A 26,751-nucleotide genomic window follows, 5' to 3' on the forward strand; every position below is an offset into this window, starting at 1 on the left:
AACAGTCTGAGCCACTGCTGGAACTTGCAAGAAAAATAACAAATAAATCCCACAAGATAGGTGTGGAAAGAGATGTGCAAACAGAGACCAGAGAGAGCAATGATAAGAGATTGGATTGGTTAGTGTGGGAACCAGTTAGCACAGGCAGGTTACAAGGGGGGCCCACACATGTGGGCTAGATAATACACAGATCAGAATCACCTGGAACATGCTTTAGATTGAAGATCAATGGTTACCCCTGGGAATCTATGTTCCATAGGTAGGACTAGGTTTTCCTGTAATTCCTAGGCACACCCAGGTGGTTCTGAACAATCCTCACAGTATGGGAGTTATTGGATTCATCTTTGGGTGTCGGGAATGACTGGAGGCGCCTCCAATGTGGTCAGGCCCAAAGTCCACTTAGAGCAAGTGAGAAGCAGAAAGAACTAGGGCACAGACACATAGTGGTAGATGCAGTGAAAAGGCAGTTTATTGTCTATTAATACTGTACAGAGGAACAGAGAGAAGCTACGATTATAGCATCAGATGTCGCTGGCAGTGATTTTTTTTCTGAAGTTGAATTTTGTTTTGTTTTGTTTTGTTTTCATCAGAAGGAAACAGAACAGTCAAAGTACACTTCAGGTTACAAAGTACAGCAGCTAAGCCCAGCAAGTCTAATTCAGAGTAAGCACAATAGGCTCCCAGCCCCCCCACCCACTGACCAACCACAAATGGATGTATATACAGACATGTTGCTCACCCTAACAGAGCAGCTAAAGCTGAAAATCCCGTCAACAACCTACATTCAACTGAAAAGCTGCATCAAACACAACATTTTCTGAAATCCTTGTTAAGATTTTTGTCTCTCCTAAGTCAGGAGTTTGGAAGGAAGAAAGAATGTTCCAGAACCCTACAAAGGACAGAACTCTTCTTCCCACTTGTCAGAATAGGATATCATGAAATTCAGTGGAGCTACATGCAGAACGGTTCAGATCAGACAGTGCCTGGTGACCTCTGACCTCTTTATATAGATACTTGTCACTGCAAACCCAAGTGATGTCACCCTGCTCACCCAATCTGGAAGCCAGGAGGTTTCCTTGGTAACAAGAGTATCTGGCTTTCCCTCAGCACCAGGCAGCATCTTCAGGCAATTGCATAGTTCTTTTTGCTTTTTGCAGCTGTCTCCGTGGCTGTGAGGTTCACACATGGGCTTGAGTTAGACTTGTTTTAGGGGGCAGGGTGTGGATTCTGGTGATGAAGATTTTAAAATTATTTGCCCAGGAACTACAGGGATATTTTTATTGAAATAGAAATATTTATGACCTTGCCTTGCTGGGCAAAGGATCTTGGTCTCTTGGGGCAGGGAAGAATGCTCTCTGGGAAGGGAATCAAACAGGACTGGTGGGAAGATGTTGAGGGTTAACTAGTTCTGTCAACTGGATACAGGAACAGGCATGGATGCAGAGATTCAGCAAAAACAAGTATGATAAATGGGGACTCTTAAATTTGGCATAAAATTGGGCAAAAGATTCAAGAACTCTACAAATTCACAAGTCCATCTATTTGGATGAAGATAAAATTCTTTCTAGTCTCTATGGATCTCTGCAAGCATGATGCAACCTCAGCAATGGATACAAGGTCAATGAGTTGAGTTTGATGTTGTTTATATTTCTGTATAGGCTATAGATCAGGCACAGACAACCTGCAGCTCATATACTGCAAGCATCCCAGACAGTGAATGACCAAAATGTTTTATATGACACCATCATGCTATAGTGTCAAAAGGCTGGACACCCCTGCCAGAGTAGATGGTTATAGACTTCCAACTCATCATCTCATATATCAAATATCATATATGTAAATGTACCATAGGGAATGGTCCCTTAACCATAAAAGGAACAATCACTTCTTGAGCCTGTGGAAGAACTGGACTACTAGGTTTCTCTTGCAGAGAAAAACGTCATCTCTTTCCCAAAGGCATTTATGTATTAATGGTGTGGTCCAAAGGGCCATCAACTAACCAATCTAATGGGCTAAGCACAAAAAGCTCGATCTTACAGCACACACATGTTGGAAACCTTGGATTTCATGCAGAGGCAGTATAAGGCTGAGTCACAAGATCTGGGTTAGTGCTATAGAATTCACCAGAAAGAAACCATAAGGGAATGGAGAAATAATTCAATCGAGGGTGTTTTCAAACTCAAGCTCCATAACACATATAGATTTCACTATAAAAATATTAATCTTTAAAAAAATACATAAATGTAAACAATCCATTTCTATAGTGACTCCTTACCCCCACCCATATCAAGCTCATTTTAGACTACAGTAAATACACGCCTTCAAGGGTGGCCCCATAGACGTCTATCTCTCTCGATTTTTCAAGCTAGTCCAATTGTGCTTACAACTGTGCTCCTGGACCCGGGTAGGGGGGCCTAAGAAGGTCTCTCACAGCAGGGAGTCCAGTGAGGAAGTCAATATAAGAGGGCATGGGCTCCCCATGACCTGGCCCTGGAATGTAGAGTGATTCTGCAGGCTCAGATGGGAGCCAGAAGCACATTCAGTTAGTAGAAGGGGAGCAGTAAGGCCCAGGCTCTGCCTAGTTAACCCCTCTGGGCCACTAGTTAACCCCTCAGGTTCTGCCTGAAGCTCCTGTGATGAAATTCATAGCTCTGGGTTGGAGTGGGGAAGAGAATGTTGTGTTAATACAGCTTTGGAGTACACCCTTTGATGTTTGTTTGTTTTTTAAACAGGACAGAAAAGGAGAACACGAACAGCAGTGCTAAGGCAAATATCCAATGGCACATCAGAACTTTTTTTTTTTTGTCCTTCAATGTGTTGACATCACAAGGCAGATACATTCTGTAAACATATATGCTATACAGTACATTAACCATATACGGAAAGGAAACGAAAGCCACCCTGTAAGTCTTTTCTTTCTGGGACTCTGTTCTTTCAAGTCAGACACAGTTGCTGGGAGTCTAGGGAGAATTTTATGGTTGGTGAGAGAGATGCTTTTCTTTGGATTAAAAAAAACAATGTAGTGACTTGAAAAAAAAAGCACCCCAGGTGACCATTTAGAGGATTTAGAGGCAGAAGGGGGAGAAATGACCATTCACACCTCAGCCTGTAGAAACTTAGAAATAGTCACAAAATATAAAAAAGTCATTGACAACAGGAGACATTTTGTGTTCCTGCTTAGTAAGAGAAAACAGTGAAAAATTATTGTTATTATTGTTATTATCATCATTATTATTACTACAAAGTTAAGGCCATCCAGATCTTTGATGCAGAAAGTCTGTGGTCCCTCAGTTATGTGTTTTCACATTGACAGCTAGGTGTTTGTGTGGCAGTTCTGACCCTCTGGTGTTATACTGGAGGGGGGAAGGGAATCGTAGGCCTCTTAAAAATGTATAAGAATGAAGTTGAGGGGCTAGCCTGAGGATCACCAGTGCAATTTTCTTTTAAACATTTCAGGATGTAATCTTTATAGCCCTCTGCATCCAAACAAGCAGCATTGGGGTTTTAGTGAAGTAGGATTTGAGAAATTTGCTGAAGCTTCCCTATAAGATGCAGGTAGGTTTTCCTGGTAAGTATTAAAGAAGGCTAGGCTATGAAGATGAACCATCAGCAAGAACCTATGTACCAATAACGCCAAAGCCCCTGCAGTGTTCACTAACCCAGTAGAACAAAGGATGCTTTCCCAGTCTCTCCTAATCAATATACCTTGATTAAGAAACCATGGATTTTCAAATAATTGCATATTTATAAAGTTTTTGAAACCTATCTCTTTAAAAATGCTGGGAATTTATGGATTCAGTTATAAATGTAGGTATTACAAAAATACAATATGAAACTGTTCACCTTGGAATGGTTTTAACTGTAAACTGACACTATAGGAGACGAGGGTGTATCTACCAGGGAAGGGCACACTAGTGAGTTCAACTCTCCAATGGGTCAGCCACCAAGAGAGGTAACCCAGTGTCTAGGTTTTTAGTAAGAACAATGCCAACAAAATATGTCCCCAGAGTACATTCTGTCTACCTTCATCTATGTTTTAGATGGACAGGGTCAGTGTTCACTAAGAAGGTAGGCCAGGGCAAGTACTTTGACATTTTGCCTCTATCACCTGCTCTGTCCTCTGCTTTTCTGATACCCATTGGTTTGGGCATTAAGTAATTTATAGTTTTTAAGAGTGTTCTGTGGTTCCTGGAAAGAAACTTCTTCAGGAAGTAAAGGATTTTGACTCCAGAGTTTTGCCCCAGAGATGATACTGTATCCCTTGGAAGCTCTTTATATACACATTTCTTTTTATAAAATCTCAATACAGAAGGAAATTTTTGGCCCTTTCCTGGACACTACCAATGATGAGTGGAATCATTGGACACTAGCCAGTCATCTTAGAAGCAATTTGGTTTCTGTTGTTATATAAGGAAAATAACACCATTATGGGTAAAAGGTTAAAAAAGAATCCCCTAAGGAAAAAAAATGTCAAGAACATTCAAGTCATGAAGATTCTTTAGATATGTAGGGCTAGACTTGACCATTGTAACTTTCAAATAATCTAATTAAATACCATTGAAATAAAAATAAATACCCATTTCTTCCTTTTTTTCTCTCCTTTATTAAAAGGGAACTGATTGTACAATATATATATATATATATATATGTATATATATAATGCACACACATATATGTGTGTATCTGTACATTTTTGTCTTGCCTTTATTGTTGTTTTGTTTTTTTGCTTTTTAGGTGGAGTCTCACTATGTAACCCTGGTTAGTCTGGGCATACTATATAGACCAGGCTGGCCTCAGACTCACAGGGATCTGCCTGCCCCTGCCTCTCTAATGCTGGGATGAAAGATGCTCCACTACATTGGTGGAAATTTTAATGAACAGCCTAACATTAGCTCAAAACAAGATAGTGGTTTTGCAGCTTCATCATGGATTCTTTATGCAACCACATACCTTGCTTCTAGAAGGGGTAATACCAGAGAGAGAGAGAGAGAGAGAGAGAGAGAGAGAGAGAGAGAGAGAGAGAGACACTCAGACAGAGACACACAGACAGAGACAGAGACAGAGACTTTCAATAGTCACGGAAAGGCAGAGTCACAATGACAATCCTGCTTAAACTTTCATCATCAAGGCCATAACTTGATCCTGTAGGTAGGCTGATCGAGGATTTACTGAACCTGAATCCCCAACAAAGACTGGAATAGTGTGCAAACATCAGCCATATTCAAACATACTTTCATTTACAGTAGCCACAAATAATTTTAATAAGGGCAATATGTCTTACTTCAATTAAATGATATTCTTTAATAATAAAACTTTAGAGCAAATCCTAATTCAAAGTTTGCCAGTCACTTGCTCATAATAATGATGACCAACAGATGAGGGCAGGTTTTCCTTGGTCCTTGAGATCTTATGACGAGTGGGAGGTACAGACTGTTGTCCTCATAGGTAAGTAGTCCTCTTAAGGAGGGCGGGGGGATGTGTCCCTAGAAGCTCCAGACATCAAGCCCAGGGTGATCTGAGCTCTGCCACCCACTCCCTCACTGTGCTTTTGAAACCTCACATTGAGCAGTCTAAATCCCCAAGACAGTAAAAGAGATAGACGAAGTAAACTTTTAGATTGCGTACTTCCCAAATGAACTCTCAAAATGACAGATTGTCTAAAACCATGGGAACTAGTTTCTCCTTCTGTGGAAATGGGTTTATCCTTTGAGGTTTTTTTCAAGGATTGTGTGCTATTTTAACCACCTGTGGAGGAAAATGAAGCTGACAGCAATAAGGGCTGCTGGCACTGGAACCAGGTTTCCACGTGAAGTCCAGACCTAGTGATAATTCCCCAGATCTCTCAAGGAGACCACAGAGGGGACAATCTGAGAAATGTAGTTCACCTCTTTGCTATTTCTTTATTTAATTTTTCTTGCTAACATATTAAAGATGACTCACATACTCAATAAAAATGATACTACTTGAGATAAAATAACAGAAATAAAATGTCATTTCCCTCTAATTGTAATAAATATAACTTTAAGCCAAGAAATGAACAAAATAACAGATTTATCTTCAAACAAGCTAAATGGGATGAATTTAGTTGGCTCTTTACTGCAATTCCTCAGGCTTCCTCATTATTATTTTTTTTTTCTGAGCTTCCTTTCAGATATGTTGAGACTTGATGTAGGAGGTCAAGCATATGGTTTTTGAGACTATATTCCATGGGAATATACATGATTCTGGTATTGATTTGTGATGATATTTTGAATGTCAGGGTAAACAAAGTTATCTTTCATCAAAATCAGTTAACACATCACCACTTCATTTTATTCCTGTATTAGGGCTCTTTTTCTAAATTCCTTCCCTTTGGTTTCACTAATCATGTGGATGTCCAGGTTGGGGCCATTCTAACAATGTATTTCAAGGGTTGTTCATCATGTTTTAGGTTAAAAAAATTCCTCAATATTCTAGAATTCCCAGAAATTGAAGAAAGGAAGCCTTAAGAAGCCCAGGGAATGTGACAATCAGACCATGTGGAAATATTTATGATCTTTCTTTGTCTTTCAATGCTTTTCACATTGAAAAACCTTTGTCTGTCTATTTGATTTTTGTTGAGATGTGGTATCTCTGTGTAGCCCTGGCTATCCTGGAACTCACTCTGTAGAACAGGCTGGCCTTGAACTCACAGAGATCCACCTCATGTACCACCACTGCCCAATTTTTTTTTTTTTAAGAGTGGAGAAAACTATACATTGAGGTTACCCAAAACATCCTCTTACCCATGGGAATATGAAAACAAAATAAAAAGTAAAAAAAAGAAAAAAGCACAGATGTGAGACTAATCAGCTGGGCATGGGAAATGGACAGCTAATGCTTACAGCACCATCCTGGATTCAGTAGGGGTGTAATGACAGCCCCTATAGGTCAGAAAGACTGTTTTAAGAAATATGGTCACTGCAGAGAGACTTCTCAAAATGATCCACTTTTTGAAAATAGCTGAATTCAATCAGAAGATACCCATGAGAAAGAAAACAATATAAAAATTTACATTTTGGGAGAGCTTGGAAACAAGGCTTATGGGTTGGCGAGCACTACAGATGCTGAAAACAATGGTGGCCTGAGGTCCTTAGAAAGTCCTGTAGAAAGGGTTCATTGGGTAAGCCATAGAAAGAGAAAGCTGCTGACTGGCAGGTGATAGATGCGTCAGTCCCTACACTTTAGCTGGGCCAGGCGCTGGGTTCTTTGCTTTCCAGTCAACTTCGTATCCGTTTTAACAGAAGGAAAGTACAATACTGTAATTTGGAAGCGTATGTAAGGCAGCAAAGAAAACGTGTCACCCTAGAACAGCCAGGTTAAGATAGGTCCACTTTCGACTATGCTAGCAACCGGCTAGAGCTCACAGCATTTTGCTACACAAGATATATATAAAAAAAAAAACAAAGACCCACACAGCAAAAGAGGCAGGCGAGAAGCCAGGGGCATGGCAGTGTGTATGTTCTGTGTATGCGTGTCTATGTTAGAGGAACACACGCCAAAATGAAAACCCCCGGTGCCAACAACGGGTGTGAGTCCAGTCAAGTCAATTAAGGCTACTAGATAACCAGTTGCTATGAAGAGTCCACTCCAATCGAGCAGTACGGCACTGATTCACTCTTGAAGACACAAGGAAAGGTTTAGAGGAAAAAGTAAGTTCTTGGGGAGAAAAAAAAATGAAGCACACACATGCACGTTGTTTCCCAAGTGAGAAGGAAAGATGTGAGTGAGAGATCAAAGCAAATCCAACTGCGAGGCAAGGCAGGTGTTTGCTTCCAGTTCACAGTATCGCTGTTAGTGGTACAGTGAGGTCTATTTAAGAGGTGGAGAGTAGAGAGGCTGCCCGGAAGAAAGGGGAGGAGAAAGAAGTGGTCACATGACAACACAGCATTGACAGCGCTTTTTCTTTTGGGTACCTGGGGCCGGTTCTGTGGCCAGGCTCTCTTCCTTGCCTTCTGGGGATGAGGGTTCTGTGGTGTCTGACACGGGTCTCCCGGACACCAGCTCAGCTGCATTTCCATCGATCGTGGACACGTCCGTCACTGTCTTCTCTCTTAGCGACTTCTCATCGTCTTCATCGATTAGGACTAGTTCGGCCTTGATGGTTTCGTCATAGCCTAGCACCTTTTTAGTCTCCTCTTCATCTTCAATGTTTTGGTAGCCCATAAAAATCATGGTGACGGGTTGATCCAGGTTTGCCTCTGGCCCTTCCGTGCTGGAGGGCTGGGCCTGCTGCCCGGGGTTTCCCGAAGCGTGATCTTTCCTAGATTTTTGTACCATTTCTAACTTGGCTTCTTTGCAGAGCATGTGTTCCTTGGGATGGCCCAGGCTCCCATCTGCAACAACAGTCCTTTCAGACATGTGTCCCCTGAAGCTCGATTGTCCAGCCTTCTGAATTAGTTCTTCCACATCCTTTGCGCTTAATTTGTGGACTCCGTTTTCTACCACAGTGCCTCCTGAGTGCACCTCATACACTACTTTGGTACCATCATCATAGACTTTGACTCCTCTCTGATGGACCCCCTCTGGGCCAATGGTGGATGCAGAGAGAATCTTGGTCTCTCCTGTCTGTTTGTCTTTCTCCACATTAATTTCCATGGCGTATATAGCTTGAATGAAAACAAGAGAAAGGAAGTGCATGTTACAACAAAAAAAAGCCAGTGAATGGTTAATTGCCAAACAGACAGAAAAAAAAGTGGTCTGTGCCCTTTCTATTGTAACCATCAAGCATCCTGAGTGTTAGCATGTAGTGGGCAGTGTGGACAGAGGCGGTTGCGTGTGTTCTTCACACAGCAGCTTAATGCACTGGGAAGACAGATGCAAATAGTCACCACATCTTAATGGACCCAGACTTTTTAAGAGACCAGCTAAAATAAGAGACTTCGGATCTAACAGGGCAGAGTGATGGGAAGGCCAGAAACATGCAAGTGATCTTGACTGAGATCTGCCTAGGCTTATAGACAATGTCAAAGAGGCGCCTACCTTCCAGAAACTTAGTCATTTTTTCCAACTCTTTCATCAAATATGTGCCTATTTTTTTCCTCTACATTTTCTTGGGCCTGTTAATGGAGAAGGTGCCAAGTGTTTTGCAGGCAGGACGTAGCTGTCCTCCCCTACACTACAATTAGTTATTCTGCAGACACTGAAAGAATAGGAAAGCATACTCTGAGAGTAACCCAGTCATTGTCTGACCTCCAGCTGAAGCATAAAGTTACTGTATGACAACCCCAGGACAAACCCTTTGTAGGGAAGAAAGCATCTTTCAAATGCCTCAGCGACCACAGCAGCATATGGAATTCATATAGTCATTATAAAGGATTATTTTCATATCACATGTGAGGGAGAACAGCTGTGTCACTAAGCAAAAACAGAACCAGTGAGAGGACAGGTGGTCATGACATCTGTAACATAGGAACAGAGGATGGTGCCCTCAAAGGCCCTCTGTCCTCTCTCTCTCTCTCTCCCTCTGTTTTTCAACACAGGTTTTCTCTGTGTAACTCCGGTTGTCCTGGAACTCACTCTGTAGACCAGGCTGGCCTCAAACTACCTGCCTCTGCCCCCCTGAGTGCTGGGATTAAAGGCTCTCTCCACCAGCATTCTGTCCTCTCTTTTCCGAATAGTGTTAAGGCTCATGATTCTGTCCCATTGTATTTTCCCTCCCGTTGTCTTGTTTTTTGCTGTTCTGCTCCATGTTGTGATGGATGCTCACGGCCACGATACTCTTCTTTCCTTTTGCCTAGGCTAAGAAGAGTGTCACCCAAGGCACCAGACTCTCCAACCATCTCACATCCTGATGCTTATGTACCAGCTCTCCCCTGTCCTATAGCCTCTTGGGACACCCAACATTTGTGTCCATTCCCTCAGAGGCTCCCTGTGAAACACACGTTGTGGATGGAATGGGGTAGCAGGCCCACAGAGCCACCTGGCTGCAGGCACCCTTTACCTAGATGGTACCCAGATACGCTGGGCTCAGCAGCTTCAAAACCATTACAGCCTCTTCTCTCAACTCGTCCCTCATCTTGGTATGGTGACACTAGTACTACAGTTTCGATGCTTAGTCTGTAAGCCAGAAGCCTTGAATCATGTCTGATTCATCCCTTCTTTCTACTCTCCCACATCCAGTCACTGAGGGGATCTGCTTCAGGTTTTCCCATCCATCCCCTCATCATTATCTCTTTCCACAAGCCTCAGTCCAGACCCACTCAAGTCCCGAGGACTACACATATAGACGGGGCCAAAGGCAGGCCGGGGCCTGTTTTCTTTCATATGGCCAGGAGGAAGAATGGTTTCCTATACTTTTAAAAAGGTTGTATAAAAAGAAGGAAGTCATTTGGGAGATGGAGACAAGAGAATTTGGGATTCAAGGTCACTCTCCAATACACAGTGAGTTTGAGGCCAGCATGGGCTATCTGAGAACCTGTCTCAAAAAGAAAAAAGGAAAGAAGGAATGAAGGAGACAGAAGAAAGAGGAAAGAAAAGAGGAAGGGAAGAGAGGGATAGGAGGGGAAAGGAAGGGAATGGAGAGAGGAGAAAGTAAGAAGGAAAATGAGAAGAAAGAGATGGAGGGAAAGAAGGGGGAGTAGAAAGAGACAAAGGGAGGGTAGGAGAGAGAGAGGAAAGACAGGGGATTGCTAACATAGACTATGTGGTTTACAGAGTCTGAAATCTTTAGGAGCAGGCTGTGTATTGGCGAAGTCTGCTGAGCCTGTAGCCATGCTCCGCTTGCCTGAGTTACACTTCTCAGACACCTGTTCTTGTCTGTGGGTTAAGCACCAGCTCCCTGGCTTAGCTACAGCTCCTGTCAGAATATGTCCCCATCCTTCCTTCCTCCTCACCTCACAGTCCATACACAAACCCTCACAATATGTTCAGGCCACTGCCCAGACTATCCTGGGCCTGTGGTCCTGCTGCCTAACCTGCTTTTCACAGCTTTCCAAAAATCTAGAATCTCACATACCCACTCGCCCATGCCTGAACCCCTGCCCTTTTCAGAATATCTGTAATCTGTTAAGGAGATCCTACTTGGGCTGGAGAGATGATTCAGCAGTTAGGAGCACTGGCAGTTCTTCCAGAGGAAGAAGTTCAATTCCTAGCAACCACATGGTGGCTCACAACCATCTATAATGAGATCTAGCACCCTCCTCTGGCCTGTAGGCAGACATGCAGACAGAACACTGTATACACAATAAATAAATCTTAAAAAAAAAAAACTAAAAAAAAAGATCCTAGTTGCTTTTTCAGCTGTCAAATACTCTCTCTCCTTTCCCTTCACATAGAACCAAATCACACCATCCCATATCTAAATAGTTTCTGATTTTAAGATTCTCCCCTGCAAAATTCTTCATGCTTTCTACACATCCATCTACAACACAGTTGTCAATGTCTTCTCCAGGATGCTTTCTTTGAACCTCCCATCTCTAAGTCATCCCTTTCTTCTTAAGACTCCCCAAAGACTTTCTAAATGTCTCTGGGGACGCTGAAGAATTTCTGTCTGGTGGTGCATTTGTATAGTCCAGGGTGGCTCTGAACTGCAAACTTTCCCAAGTGCTGAGACTATAGTGTGTACCACTGCTGGTATTTGTAGGGATGATTTATCAGATCCATAGATATTTTTCAGATCCTTGCCTACCGTGTGATCTTCCGTGGCCAGCACCTGCTGATATACACATTTGTCAAACAAACATAACTAAGTGGTCTTCACCTGGCACAAATACTTTGTATAATAGGACACCAAAGAAAGGCTCACAATTAATGCCTGTAACAGTTTAAGAAATCAGCAACAACACCGTTCCAGTTGCTTGCATGATAAGATATAGTCTGTTCAAGGTAGACACTGAGCTAAAATGATTCAGAAAAAAAAAATCCAATGCCTATTATCCACATTATCCATTTTGAACAGTTCAGTTGCTTGACATATAGATTATGATTTTTTTCAAGTGACACTATGGGAGGCCGACCATTATTTGTCACAGAGGTTCATGGGTTCACACACAAAGACTGTGATATAAAAAATGGTATTTATCTCAGTGATTTCCTGGTTTTCCGTACAGCATGTGATCAGAAAAACAAAATGGGTATTTACAATTTTACATGGACTCCAAAGCTTGTTTTTAAAATATTACAATTGAATTAAAAATTCAGATTTGGATTAAAATATATCTTACCACTATTAACATAATGCTTGATGGTGGTAGGTAGAATATTGAATTATCTCCTAAACTTCTAGTGACATGTGAACACAAAATGATATATTAACCTGTCATCAGTACAGAGCATGGGACAAAATATTTCTATGCTGGTATGACAGGATACAAATAATTAAGACTGGGATGTTTAGAGAGCCCATGGTTGGTCCATGTGGCTCCTTCCCCACTCGGCACCCAGCCTCCTTTTACTTTTGCCTGATCCTGGAACTAGAGGGTATTGGGGATAGGGGTGAGGGGGGTGTGTGGGGGGTGAGGGGTGAGAAGTTCTTCTCTGGAAAGGTTCTGTAGGTCCACGGTAAAAAGAGGACAAGAGTTTAGTGGGAAGGAAGGTAAAAGCTGGGTGGGGTGCAGAGAGGTGGTGAATGAAGCTGGAGTGGTGGGGACAAAGGAAAGCAGATGATGGAATCGGAGAACTCCTGCTTGCTGAACAGAGGTGGGAATTAGCAACAGGTGGGAAGCCCAAACTCAAATTCCTTTTAAAAATGCCATATGATGCTCCAGCTGGCTTCAAATTTGCTTTCCAGCCTCACCCTCCAGAATACTGGGATTTCAGGCATGGACCACCACACTTGCCTCTGGATTTCTTTTTTACTTTTTGCGTGTCATTTTAAACGTTACGAAGTGTGACAGGACACTGGGACAGAACCACATGTGAACATAGTTTCATTAGGGGCATATGTACATGCATATTTACAAGTACGTTTTGAGCATGATCAGTTCAATGTTTCTAGAATTGACCACAGAATATTTTAAGTATGCTACGACAGATTTATAAAATACAATATAAACACTGACTTTTTTTCTTCCAGGTAAAAAAATAAGGCTTCAAAAGGAAGCACATATTTTTTTTTCTTTTTTTCCGAGTGGTTCATCAGGGATGTGGGCCCAATGTCTCTCTGCATTTACTCTTCTTTAGTAAAGGGTACCTAGGAGGACTCACTGAGAATCTCTGACTTAATCAAAGGCAATGCTTAGTCCTCCTGGATGGAAACATGGAAATGTCAGGTAAACTACACAGGAGGTAAGAATGCTTACTTTGGTGTTTTTAATGAGATTCATATTTTGCTTGTGTTCTTAAACAGTAACACACCAAACTAAATGAAGGTAGAGATGAACCAGTAGGATACAACCCATCACTTCAGTTTTAACTTCATGTTTCCTGTTTTTGTTGGTGTTAGGATGCAACTCAAGGCTGTATGCATGCTATGTATGTGCTCTGTCACTGGGCTACAGGCCAGCCCAAACTTTTTTTTCCTTCCTACTATGTAGCCCATTTTGCCTCAAACTTGCCATCCTTCCTCTGTCGCATTGAATCGTGGGGTTGCAGTTGTGTGCCACCACACTTGTTTGGTTTGGTTTGTTTGCTAAAGGAGTATTGAACCTATTGAGCTTTTTGTACTCTAGCGAAATATTCTACCTACCATTCAGCTACATCTGCAGTCCTCATTTTACTTTTTTGAGACATAGTCTCATGTATCTAGGCTGTCCTCAAACTCACTATGTCGTTCAGAATGACCTTGAACTCCTGAACCTCCTATCTGTACCTCCCAGGTGCTGGGATGACAGATGGATATCACCATCCTTGGCTCCCTGCCTGGGTTTTCTTTTATTTTGAGACACAGTCAAACTCAGTTGCCCAGGTTAGTCTTGAACTCTCTCTCTCTCTCTTTTTTTCTTCAACCTCTCCAGCTTTAGGATTACAGATTGTGCCATCAGGCCTGAGAGTATTTTGCTTTCAGTGTATACAATTTTGAAACATTGTGTACTAAGAAATTTATTCCGGAAGCCTCTGCCTTCTAGCATGCCTTCACCACAGCCACACAAAGGACCTCCTGCTGGCTGTACAGTCCTTAAGCCTCTCCCTGTGAACAGTTTCTGCAGTCTGTGTAGAAGTGAGACTCAAATGGGAGAAAATGGGGAAAGAGCTTTCTTGACCAGGACCCCCTCTAGGACTGTGGGCTTGGGACAGATCTGAAGAAAGGCTTTCCACAGTTTCCAGGAAATGGACCTGGTGGGTGAGGGACATGAGATTCAGGACTGTTTAAAAAAAGTCCCGCTGAGAGGCTGCTTAGAATTGGGAAGTACACTTTTAGTGATGGGATATTCAGTTGTTGATTTTCAAACCTTGTACATTGACATCACTAATTCAGCAAGGCAGCTGGGTAGTGTGTCTGTTTTGCTAATAAAGAGCACCAAAATAGCCACTCATTTGTGACCCAATTCTCTAAAGGAACACAAATGAGTGGCTATTTTGGTGCTCTGATTTGGAGCCTTAGTTCTTGTCCCAGACACCCAAACTGACAAAAACCTTTGTGATGACCTAGGGCTTTGGGTAGCCTAGAGAGCTAGGTCTGAGCAGTGGTAGTATTTAGTTCTGGTCCAGACTTTTCCCAGGCTTCCCTTTAGCTCTGGCAAATAGAGAGCAACTGTAAGGGTGTAAGATGCCTCTAACAGAGAGCAAGAGCACCTGATACAGGAAGAGGAGGAGCAACCAGCAGGATCTTGCTTCAGAACCAATGCAAGCACACAAACAAGACTGACCCAAGGGGATGGAAAATTCCATCATGGTACAATCCCTTGATTCAGGCTTGAACTCCTAGCTTACTTCCTTTGTCTCTCAGAGGTCATAAAAGATGGGAAATGGCCAAGGTCGATGTGTAAGTAGAAGCAACACATACCTCACTGCCATTTGTCAAGTTTGATGGGAGGCGTCCAAAGACGCAGAAAGACAGTGAATCTGAACATGTACCCAGGTCATACCCATCTTTGGACCTCATCATTCCTCATTTACATAGAGTTGGTGCAGCCTACATGGCTCATGAGCCAATGATGTGTGGAGTGCACAGGAGAGCAGTAGTAGGCAGATCATTATAGTCACTGACAGCAGAGGAAGTTGAGCCGGGGATTTTTTGCCTGAAAGATCCCTTGTAGCCAGCATTGTAACCTCTTATAAGCAAGTTACACATATGCCTGGCTTACTGAGCAAAGATACCTATATGTGGTCTTACCCCTCTGAGCATAAGTTCACACCTTCTCTTGAGGTTGGACATGTAAGATTGGCCACTGTGACATCAACAATGAAAATGAGGGAATTAATTCAAAGTGGTTTTTCCCTCTCATCTCAAAGGTCAATCTCTTACTCCAAAACCAGGAATTAAAAATGTTTCTTGACCCAATTGTTTTCCCAAGAGACCTTAGTATTCTTCAGCACAGAAGGGTGTTTATAACTTAATAGTTGCATGTAAATAAATAAGTAACTAGCATGCATATAAAGTAAATAGCAGTTTACAACAATTTGTCGTATTTTATGAAGAAACAGAAGGGAAAAATCCAGAGGTTTCCAACACGGAAAAAAATGGCCAATGTTTACACAATGATGAAAATATTGACATTCCTGATATGATAATTACATATTTCATCTCTATCCTGAATTATCACCTTTTACCCCACAATATACACAATTATTCTGTATCAATTAAAATAACCTGAACACCTAAAAATAAGTAAGTAAATAGACATTAATAGATGTGTGATGTTGATGGGTAACAGAGACAAATCAAGTTCCTTATCTCCATTTCCATTCTTTTGAGGCTAAGAAAAGCAAGCCAGGCTAAACAGTTCCAAGAAGCACATTGTAAAGGAGACACAGAACTCCAGGAATCAAGTCTTGAAAGGCATCCAGCACCCTGCACTCTGGCTGCTCTGGGCTTTGAGCACTGGGTCTCATTTTTCTTCCCCAATCGTTTTACCTCGAGAATCCTAAGCTTCATAGAAGATGCTGGAGTTTGGCACTCAGAATTCTGATTTATAAAAAGGGGAGATGCTGGATTCCATAGGAGTGTAATACTCAGGATAACTTAACTCTAACAATAGTTAGAGTTTGAAAAGAGCCGAAGTCACCATGTGCTAGTATGGAACCATCACACTAAAGCTATACAGTGGAATCTCATTGTTTTAATGCCAAGTCTCTAGAAAGATTAGCTAATGTTGGAGATAAAGTACATGTGGATCACAAAGATGGTGTGTTTCTGAGGACAAGATGGAAACACGTGCTCTGGGTGTTGGGACAGTCATCAGATCTTGGTGGCTGAGTATGTCCATAGGTATTTTTATTTATGTATTTATTTATTTATGGTTTTTTGAGACAGGGTTTCTCTGTGCAGCTTTGGAGCCTGTCCTGGAACTTGCTCTGTGGACCAAGCTGGCCTCAAACTCACAGAGATCCACCTGTCTCTGCCTCCTGAGTGCTGGGATTAAAGTCCATAGATGTTTACTTAAGGTTGCCAAGAACTAAGAGATCTTTAATGGTGTATGTAACCTCAGTGCCCTGACTTTGGTTGCAACCTGTAATATTTTTATCAGTGAAATAATGAAAATTGATGTCTGCCTTTTATACTTGAGGTGGAAATCAACCATAAAGGAAAGTGAAGTTGTAAGGAACCATAACCAAGAACTATAAAGCCCCTAACAGAGAAAGAGTTTTCTGCTTTCAAAACTTTTTTTTAAACCCTTGATTCCAATCTGATGCAGAAATACAGTTTACAAACACCAGTGCTTCTGGGTTGTAAATAAGAATATTGGAGACCTAGTTGTCAAATCATGACACTCTTCCCTTCCCTGCTTCCTGCTGTGGCTTTGGAAAAGCCCCAACACTCAAGAGAGATAGAGGACTTAACAAGAGGAACTGTTAATGGTCTTGTCAGATTGATAAAGGGCAGAAAGACACATAGCTCCTTCTTATTTTTCTCTTTGGAGAGTAAGAAATAAAAGCATTGGGTAGGGGCTGGGGAGATGGCTCAGTGGGTAAAGTGGCATTTTTCACAATCATGAGGACATAAGTTTGGATACCAAATATTAACATAAAAGTAGGGGGTGCAGTGTGGGTCTGTAATCCTAGTGCTGGGGACACTGAGGCAGGAGGATTTCTGGGGTTGCTAGTCAGCCAGTCTAGCTGAATCAATGACTACCAGGTTTTGCAAGAAACAATGTAAGAAAACAAAAACAAAAACAATAACAACAACAACAAAAAAAAAAAAACCAGAAAGTGACTGAAGAAGACACATGATTTGGATTTCTAGCCTCTATTCACATCTGCACACACATGTACCCACCCAGACAAAAGCATTCTGAAGGCTCTTCTATGTGAAATGCATGCAAGCAATTGAGGGGAACAGACTACATGTTTCAGCTGAAAGCATCCAGACACATTGCCTGACATGGAATCGACAGTGATACTGAGTGGGGTCCCCCAGAAAAACAACACCGAGGCTTCACTTGGGATAGGGAAGCTGAAAGGCAATGGCAACCCAATACTGGTACCACAGCCTGCGGTATCATGATTTGAGAAAGAATCCTGCAGGGCCGTGAGTATTATGTAGGAGATCAGAGACAAAGTAGTGAGGTGTGTTTGGGGGAAGAGAAGAGAGGGTTGTAGAAGTTTTGTCAAAACAAACAACAGACTGTGCAGTGTCATAAAGGAGTATCAGTTACAGAACAAGAACCAAGAGGTGGAAGAAGAGGTAGAAAAATGACAGTCCTATCAGGGAGAGTGTTCTAATAGAACCAACTGGAGATGGAAAGGGCCACTTGGATGGAAGTTAAACTTTGATCACTAAGGGACAGGACTTGTGGCTTGAGGGCTCCAGGGTTTCTGTTTAAATAGGGCCTGGAATAGGGCCCCATAAGTCTGAAAATCAATGATTCTGAATACATTTCATTTAGACAGAATCCCAAGCCTTCCAAACTCTAAACAATCAGAATGTGGGCAATAACACTCAAGAGCGATGTTCAAATGGCCTGAGGTTGTATGAATTTCTGAGCGGACATTCTTAAAGCAAGGTGGGTTGTACCTAGGAGAATTCTAGTGACAAATACTACTGGTAAGTATGCTGAACACGACACAGTCACTGTAAACCATAACTGACAATGAATATCAACAGCTCAGTCCAGAAACAGCCTGGCAAACAGGCTTGACCACAAGACATTGGATTCCTTGGGGAGCTGTACTTATATGGAAATACATTCTTAGCAAATAAATGTGGATGTAAATTCACTTTCTAAGTGGCTCTAATCATATACTTCTGAAAATACATTTTTTTGCCTGGGTCATTATGCATTTGTGGTCTCCTCAAATTGGAAGGGTGTCAAGTTGTAAGAGAAGGTATAGTCTTACATGTGGCTTCAATTGCATGGGTGCATTACTGTTGAACTTTACACTTTATTTGCTTGGCTATCAACACTGCCCTTAATCCCTCCCTCTCTTCTCTCTCTCTTCCTTTCTTCTCTTTTCTCTCTTTCTCTCTCTCTCTCTCTCTCTCTCTCTCTCTCTCTCTCTCAGACAGGGTCTCTCTATATTGTCCTGGCTGTCCTGGAATTCACTATGTAGACCAGGCTGGCCTCAAATCCACAGGGATATTCCTGCTCTGCATCCAGAGTGCTGGGATCAAGGGTGGGTGCCACCACATCCAGCCTCCGTTTATACGAATTCTCACATGCCCCATCTATGGGCTGACTAGCCCTTTAGTGGGATCACACTTCATGTCCTTTGTGGAAAAGGACAGAAAAGCTTCTTGACACAGATGGCCAGGATCCATTATCATCAAGTTTGTAGTAACAGGTAGGAAGACATGTGACTTTTCAACATCTGTCACCCCAGTTGATCTTAGACATACACCCTGGGGCATCTGAAAGAGTTCCCAGCATGACTGCTAGTCTTTCACGGAAGAGCTGCAAGCTTAAGGTTCCAGCTCATTCCTCCTCTAGATCTCGAGGGATGGGGACCTGTCCTGTGTGTGACCAAATGTCACTTACAGTATTGAGAGATGTCTATTAGACACTGAAATTTAGTTAGTGGATATGCCACCTGTGTCAATGATAAGCTTTTTAATTTTACCTTATATTAAAATGAGGGACTTTTTGCTTCAAAAAATATTCAGGTTGACCTATACATGGTTTATTCTGGTTTAAAAGGCCATGATTATTTTATTAATTATGTTATTATGAGAACATGAATTTACCTAGAGTGGATAAACCAAAACCCAGTATTCATATTTGAATCCCCCTGCACTGCCACTAACAGCAACTCAGGACAACTCATTCCTTCACTCAGCCTGACCCATCTTTCTGAGTACAGCAAATGAGCACAGTGGAGAAATTTGCTGCGTGTGTCCCTGTGTTCTCATCCTGGGGCACATTTCTGAGTGTGGCTCTTCATATCCCACACTCACAAATATGGAGTGTGTGCAGTGCCTTACTGTTAGCAACATTAGCAAGAAGCACACATTCTTTAAATTTCTACTTTCCTTCCCAAATATCCCCCAGTAACTAAGAACTCCAGAAAAGTGAAGACTTCCATATTCATATTACAGGAAAAGCTTGGTTCTCAAAAGATTCTTTCGATAGATTCATAAGCTTTGAAAATCCTTCCCACCCAGCCCCAATCACAGTCCTTTCAAGAAGTGCAGCGTCAGTGAGGAAAACAAGAAACCTGGAAACACAATACAGGTTCACCTTACGAGCAGAGGTAGGCACAACTACCACAGGTATTAGAAAACATATATCCCCTTTCCACCAAGGCTAGAGGGACAGAGCCCTGTGATTTCTTTACAACTCCCTGCTACTAGTCCTCAGCTACCTATGGGGCCAGTCCTGGAGTCGAAGCCAAAGTGTCGCAGGACTTACCTGCCACTCTGCAGTCCCATTCCTGCCCTGGTGATGGATGCTCTGTGGGTGAACAGATTGGCAGGTCAGAGAGCTGAGAGCAAACCAAACCTACTGTGTCTGGCAGCAGAACACAGAGAATACAACGGTCACAGTGTTGGGAGGCCCAATGGGTTCACTGCCCAAACAGCAAAGGGATCCTGGCCAGAGAGCTCAAGCCCCAGGAGTGTCTGTATATGGGAAAGTCATCAAGACAATGAGTCCAGATGGAGCAGAGGACTCATTGTGGAAAGGAGCAGAGGCGGCCCAGTTACAAGAGGTGTTATAAACGTGGTATGATTGAGCACACATGGGACATCTGCTGAGATGTGCCTGGAACAGCGTGTTCCTCTTCTCCCCTTACCATACTGAGTTACTCTTTGTTCCCCTGCAGCGCTGGTGCTGAATCCAGGGCCTTGTACATGCTAGACAAGTCTGACACACTGACACCCTCCGGCAGAGAGAAGCGACAGTGGCTGCTGCTGAGTTTCCTGCCCCACTGGGTGCTTTCATCCATCTGAAACTACTGGAAGGAATCCCCATCCTTGAAAGACAGACTGTGTCCCCTACTGCCAAAAACTATTTTTCAGAAGATTTGAGATCATCTCTGAACACACACACACACACACACACACACACACACACACACACACACACACTAAAAAAACAACAAAAACAAAAAAACCCAAGTTTTTTTTTTTTTTTTTTTTTTTTTTTTGAGACAGGGTTTCTCTGTTAGCCCTGACTGTCCTGAAACTTTCTCTGTAGCCCAGGCTGGCCTTGAACTCAGAGATCCATCTGCCTCTGCCTTCCAAGTGCTGGGATTAAAGGCACACCATCACCTAGCTCTTCTTTTCTTTTTTATGAAAGTGAAGTTTTTAAAAAACCAGTTACTGTGCTATTATAAATAATAGAACCTGACTCATTTGCAGCCCTAAATGCTAAGTAGAAAGAACTAGTTTTCCAAATGGGTCTATGGCTTAGCGTATTACTCTGCATTTTTCTTCTGGCAAAAAATATTTAAATGCATAAATGATTTTTGAAAACTATAGAACAATGTCACATACATGGCTGTTTACACTCTTGATTTAGATCATTTCTTTAGAATTTGCTGCCTGATGATTCCCAAACCAAATGTAAATGCCTGTAAGGATTTGCTCTGACTTTCCCCCTTGCTTCCTTTTCCAAATTGTTAGCACTATAATTTGTCCTACCCCCTTCCCTCCCCGAGGCCATCATTATCACTTTTCTGAAACCCAAAAGCCGAGCATCTACTCCTGTGTACTGCCAGGCTCACCCCTGTGCAATCCACTCTGCATGTGGCATTCCGTGCATCATAAGAACTTACCCTCCTCCCCATCACTGAGTCTTCCAGGTTAAGAACATCATGCTTGTACTACAGCACATTTAGTCTGTACTCTAATCTAAATAAATTTCCTATGCGTCTTCACTGTCTTTTCTGTCCTATTGGACTAGAAGACTCAATGAAAACAGAGACTGCTCTCTGCTCATCGAGACTTCCCTGAGACCTAGGCCATCACCAAGTGTGTACTCGATATGTATTGTTAAATAAGTTACATCAGCTCATTGTAGTATAGATACAAAGAGCACTCATAGTAAGCTCTAGAACTAACCAGATAAGTACAACCTATGTTATCCTACCTGTCTGTTCCTAAGGATGGAATTTTCTGTCCTGGTCTTGGTATTCCTGCCCTTCTTGATCACTAAAACTATGGGTCTAAAGAGTTCCAATTAAATAAGTTTTAACTTCTGTTCCCAGTTTAAACATGTCTGAAACATGTTTCTGCTTCTGGCAGACACATCTGAGCATCAGTTGCTGACTACAGCCTGTTCCTAAAGACTTGGAGCCCTGGGCATGCTATGGATGTGAACCAGTCCAGCTGATGTTGGACACCCCCTATCTCTTCAACAGAGTCTGCCAACCAACTGCTTCTGATAGATTCCCCATTGCCTGAATTCTGTTTTTGCTTTTGACTAGCATTTCAGCCTTCTTGGCACCCCAGAGTCAGCAGGGAGTAGCACAGGAAAGAATATGTCACCCCTTTTCCTGGTTGAGATTCTAAATCAAAAGGAAACTCCCTTACATAGGGGACAATATGACAACAGATACAAATGTCACTCCCTCAGAAAAATCTGTCAGCTAATGTCAGGGCCTGTTAACACCCCTTTGAGCTCCTAACAGGCAGGACTCAAGATTGAGTCTTATCACTCACCAGTACTTCGAGAAGGGGGAATGAAGGGACCATCCCCCACCCCCGTTTTAGCAGCCATGACAAGCTAACATGCTCACCTGATCTTGCTGGGCCTGCCCTGCTCACTAGGCAGCCAAATGCCCTCCACGTGGCAAGGAACCATTCAGAAGTTAGCTGGCAGTGCTGTGCTTTACGGCTCTGGGTGTGCTTTACAAACAAGTGCACAACAATGATGTGCAGAGCATAGCAACCACCCTGGGCCATGACAACCAGTTGACCAATCAACACAGGGCAGGTCGTCCAAGCCTAGAAGTGCACCAATCCTGAGACTGTTGCGTATTCCTAGACATTCCCCTTGTGCTGCCCTATAAGATCCCTGTCTTGTGGTTTCTTGGGGTCTTTCTCCAACCATCCGTCATGGTGGATGAATGAAAGGCCCAAGGTAATGGGGTTAGCTCGTTAAACAACAGCAATAAAAAAAAAAAAAACTCTTTGCTATTGCATCAAAAAAAAAAAGATCTAGAATTAAAACAAAGCAGAATGCAAGGTTATTGTGGAAGGAAATTTCTAAAGATCTTAAAATATTGCCAAAATATAATTTCTTCACATATAAGAGTGACAAATGTGTTTAATATGTATTTAGCTTAGTCAATCCATCACTTATTGATACATAGAGACTACACAGTCCTTTAATCTATATAAAGTCAATACAAAATTTTAGAAACAGATTTGTGGCTTGCCCACTAGCTATAGTATCTAGTTTATGCAGTCCCTGATTGTCTCAATAAAATATAAATGCAGGGAGAGTCAAGTATATCCTCTGAACTGGAGAGAGAGCTTTCTGAGACATATTCATTCAGAAGACCATTTGTTATGCACACTAGGGCAAATTCCAGGATTTATCCCATGACTTCCTACTTCAGGCTGAAGGTCCAAATAACACCACCAAGTGAACCCACCATTGGCTCAGCAGAAGATGTGTCACTGGACTAAGGAGGAGACCATCAGTTGCACTTGGATGAACACCTTGACAAGCCCACTTAGAAGGTTAGAAACAAAGGGGAAAGTCCTAGAGCCATACAAAAAGAACTGGGCACTTCCCAGAGAGAAACAGGAAAGCAAAGAAGGGAGATGCTAGGAAGCTGGGCTCTGTATGACACTACCCCTTTTCATACCTCATGGTTAAGTCCAAGAATCTTAGAACAATCACTCATTAGTAGTTACATGGAACTACTCCCTGTGTCTTCAACATACCCCCGCCAGAATCTGTGCTGCTGTTCATCTGCAGTTCCTCTTATATCCTGTCTTGTGGCTTACTGCCTATAGTCCACTCATGATCCTGGATGGTAGCCTTAACTATTCCCACTTTGGGCCTCCATCAGTACTTTGCCTGTTTCACATCTCATACCTATCCTAACTAAAAAAATGTATATGTGTGTCTTGAGTGCATAGAAGTGTGTACATGCATGCACACATACAAACAGGCCAGAAGAGGTTGAAAGGTGTCTCCTCTATCACTCTGCATTTATCTCTTTGAGGAAAGGTCTCTCCATGAACCTGGGGGCTTCATTTCTTGGCTAGGTTGGAAGCTAGCAAACCACAGAAATCATTCTGTTTCTGTCACGCCTTGGTGATGGGGTTGCAGGGATGCCTGGCTTATATGTTGGGTCTGCGGTCTGAAATTTAGTCCTCATGATTGCAGGGCCCATGCTCTTAGCTGGCGAGCCATCTCTCCAGCTCCTTACCCTCTTTATAACTATTATGTTGCTTTAATTCTGGCAGATCTTTTTCTTACTCCCCCCTTTTAGTCTTCACACTGGAAAGACCTATAAATAGACACTGGACTAGGATCACTTTTACTCTATGGCAACCAGGCGTTGCACTGACTCACATGAGTTTGAACAGTGCAGGTTGTACTGATATAGCACCATCATGTTCTTAGGGCAAAGGTGGAATTTCTCTAAGACAATGGATTTTTTCCATATCAACCATGTGGTATTAAAAAACAAAACAAAACAGGACACAATACAGATAAGGGGTTTTATGCCTGTCATCCCAGCATCTAGGAGTCTAAGCAAGAGAACAGCCATGAGTTCAAGCAAGCCTGGGTTACATACCAAGTTCCAGACCAGCCTAGGCTACAGAGTAACACCTTTAAAACAAGAAGAGCAACAGTTTAAAGCCCAGACAGATATGGTAGTGCATACTTCTAATCTCAGTACTCAGGAGGCAGAGGCAGGAAAATTGCCACAAGAATGAGGCCAGACTACTGTATGTAAAATTCTGGCCCAGTCAGGATTACAGTCTAAGACTGTCTTAAACAATGCCCCAAACCAAACATATAAGGAATGGGACACAAAAACAAAATGGGAAGATGTTAAACTGGAGTAAGGTTCGTATTTCCTTCTCTCTTTCCCCAGCTGCATAGGCTCTGACACTTGAATATCCTTTTGCTGCAGGGAGGAAGTCGGCCCCAGGAGAGAGTTATAAAGCTGCCTGGAAGGGAATCCCTAAAGATGGTGTGGATTTGAGCAGGGGGCTGAGTAGCCATACAAACATTGGATATTTTTCTCTAACCTTGAGCATCTATTACTCCTGAACTCAGATTGCAGTTGTCTCTCTGCTCTCACTATGGGGAGGTATGGAAGTGTGTATGCCCCAGACAAACACAGGCAGGGTCAGCGGTGACAGCAGCTTGACATGAGCCAGTACGAAAGGGTTAGGAGCATTTAGATAACAGTGGTTCATGAAAAGATGGAACAGCTATCAGTGACTAGAGCAATTGAGGAGAGGGAAGATGACTAGATCAGACTTGCAGACCTTCTAAGTTTCACTAAAGACTTCCAGATATCTCTGGAACTGGACTTCAGCAATGTGACTTCTTGCATTCAAATGAAATGGGGATTCAAGCCATTAAGACCTCAGAGACTGGCCACATATGTATCACATTTTAAAAGCTAGAAGCAAAAGCTACTTACAGACACCAGGTTGTGCTTCTGAAAGAGCCTGTAGCTCAGGGTTTTTGTCTTACCTACTCCAGGAGGCTGCTCCTGGCCAGATGTGAACAGATGATGAAAATACCCTTGTCTAATGTTTACAGCTACAAGCCCAATGACTGCTGCTCTTAGAGGGTTAGGGGCTATATGACTTCTGCTAGGAGACAAGGGATGAAGAGTGAGACATCAGAGGGAGACCAGAGAAGCCTCCTCAATGTATCATTAAGTACAAACCTTAGGTAGGGTGTGGTGGTGCACACCTTTAATCCCAGTACTCAGGAGGCAGAGGCAGGTAGGTCTCTGAGTTTGAGGCCAGCCTGGTTTACATAGTGAGCGCCAGTTAGGACTATATAGAGAGACCCTGTCTTAAAACCAAACAGAAAAAGGAGGAGAAGAAGATGGAGGAGAAAGAAGGAGGAGGAGGAGAAGGAAAAGAAGAAGAAGAAGAAGAAGAAGAAGAAGAAGAAGAAGAAGAAGAAGAAGAAGAAGAAGAAGAAAAAGAAAGAAAGAAAGAAAGAAAGAAAGAAAGAAAGAAAGAAAGAAAGAAAGAAGAAAACAGTAAACCTTATTTTTTCACATAGCCAGGAAGTCTGTGAAAGCTCAGCACACAGAATAGCAAATGGCATTTATCTGGCCTTAGTCACTAAGGTGCCCTTGTTCTGTCAACACCAGAGGGGTCCCTCAGTGTTGTCTCTGCTGCCAGAGAAGATAGAGCACATCATATATGGGATAGAAATTCAGAGTGTATCTTTGTCTCAGCACAGCTAAAACACTGCAGTAGTTATGAAGAACACAGATGGCTAAAGCTAGAGGCGCAAGCCTGATGAGAACTCTTCTTGAAACATGACTTCATTGGCAACCAAATATTGAGATTTTTTCCAGTCGTGGTATGGAGGTTTTGGTGTGACTCCAGGACACCATAGACTGGGACAGGTCAGGAATCTAAGATCAGCATACAACAGCAAGACTGGGAAAGGCGCAGGACATACATGTTCCTTTGCTTGTTCTGGCCAAGGATTCACATCAGAACAACAATACGGTAGATGTATTCTTGCTGGTTACCTTAACTGTCAACTCGACAATCTAGAATCAACTGGGAAAACTGTCTCAATGAGTGGTTTTTCTAGATGCGGTTGGCCTATAGACATATCTGTGAGGAATTGCCTTAAACATTTTTTTAGTTATTTTATTTTATGCATATGAATGTTTTGCCTGCATGTATTATGTGTACCAAATCCATGTCTGATGTCCTTAGAATTCAGAAGAGGATATTAGGTGCTTTGGAATTGGAGGGACATTGTGGGTGTTGGGAACTGAGCCCAGGTCCTTTGCAAGAGGAACAAGTACTCTTAAATGTTGAAGAACCAATCTCTCCAGCCCCTTGGGAGATTGTCTTATGTTAATTGATGTGGGAAGACCTGCCCACTGTGGGTAGCACCATCTCCTAGGAAGGGGATCCTGGATTATGAGTCGAGGTGCCTGAGTTTGAATATGCAGGCATGCATTCACTTCTCTCTGCTCTTGATTGTTTGTGTGATGTGATTATCTGTTTTACATTCCTGCTGCTTTGACTTCCCATACTATGATGGAATATAACCTAAGATTGTAAGCTAACATAAA

The 26,751-nt window shown here is 42.4% G+C and overlaps 1 protein-coding gene across 5 annotated transcripts in view; it reads right to left on the reverse strand.

The window, feature by feature from the left end:
- Positions 1-26,751, reverse strand: part of Palm2akap2 (PALM2 and AKAP2 fusion) — a 332,065-nt gene that overhangs the window by 175,245 nt on the left and 130,069 nt on the right. For 3 of the 5 annotated variants that reach the window (XM_027403043.2, XM_027403041.2, XM_027403042.2), the window contains one exon: positions 7,935-8,627. The exons of the other annotated variants lie outside the window; for them this stretch is intronic. In XM_027403043.2, coding sequence (XP_027258844.1) covers positions 7,935-8,627 — 693 coding nt within the window. The remainder of the gene's footprint in view (positions 1-7,934; positions 8,628-26,751) is intronic. 5 annotated transcript variants of the gene reach the window in all.

Source organism: Cricetulus griseus, chromosome 2 (assembly GCF_003668045.3).
Source record: "Cricetulus griseus strain 17A/GY chromosome 2, alternate assembly CriGri-PICRH-1.0, whole genome shotgun sequence".
In the NCBI taxonomy this organism is placed as follows: Eukaryota; Metazoa; Chordata; class Mammalia; order Rodentia; family Cricetidae; genus Cricetulus; species Cricetulus griseus.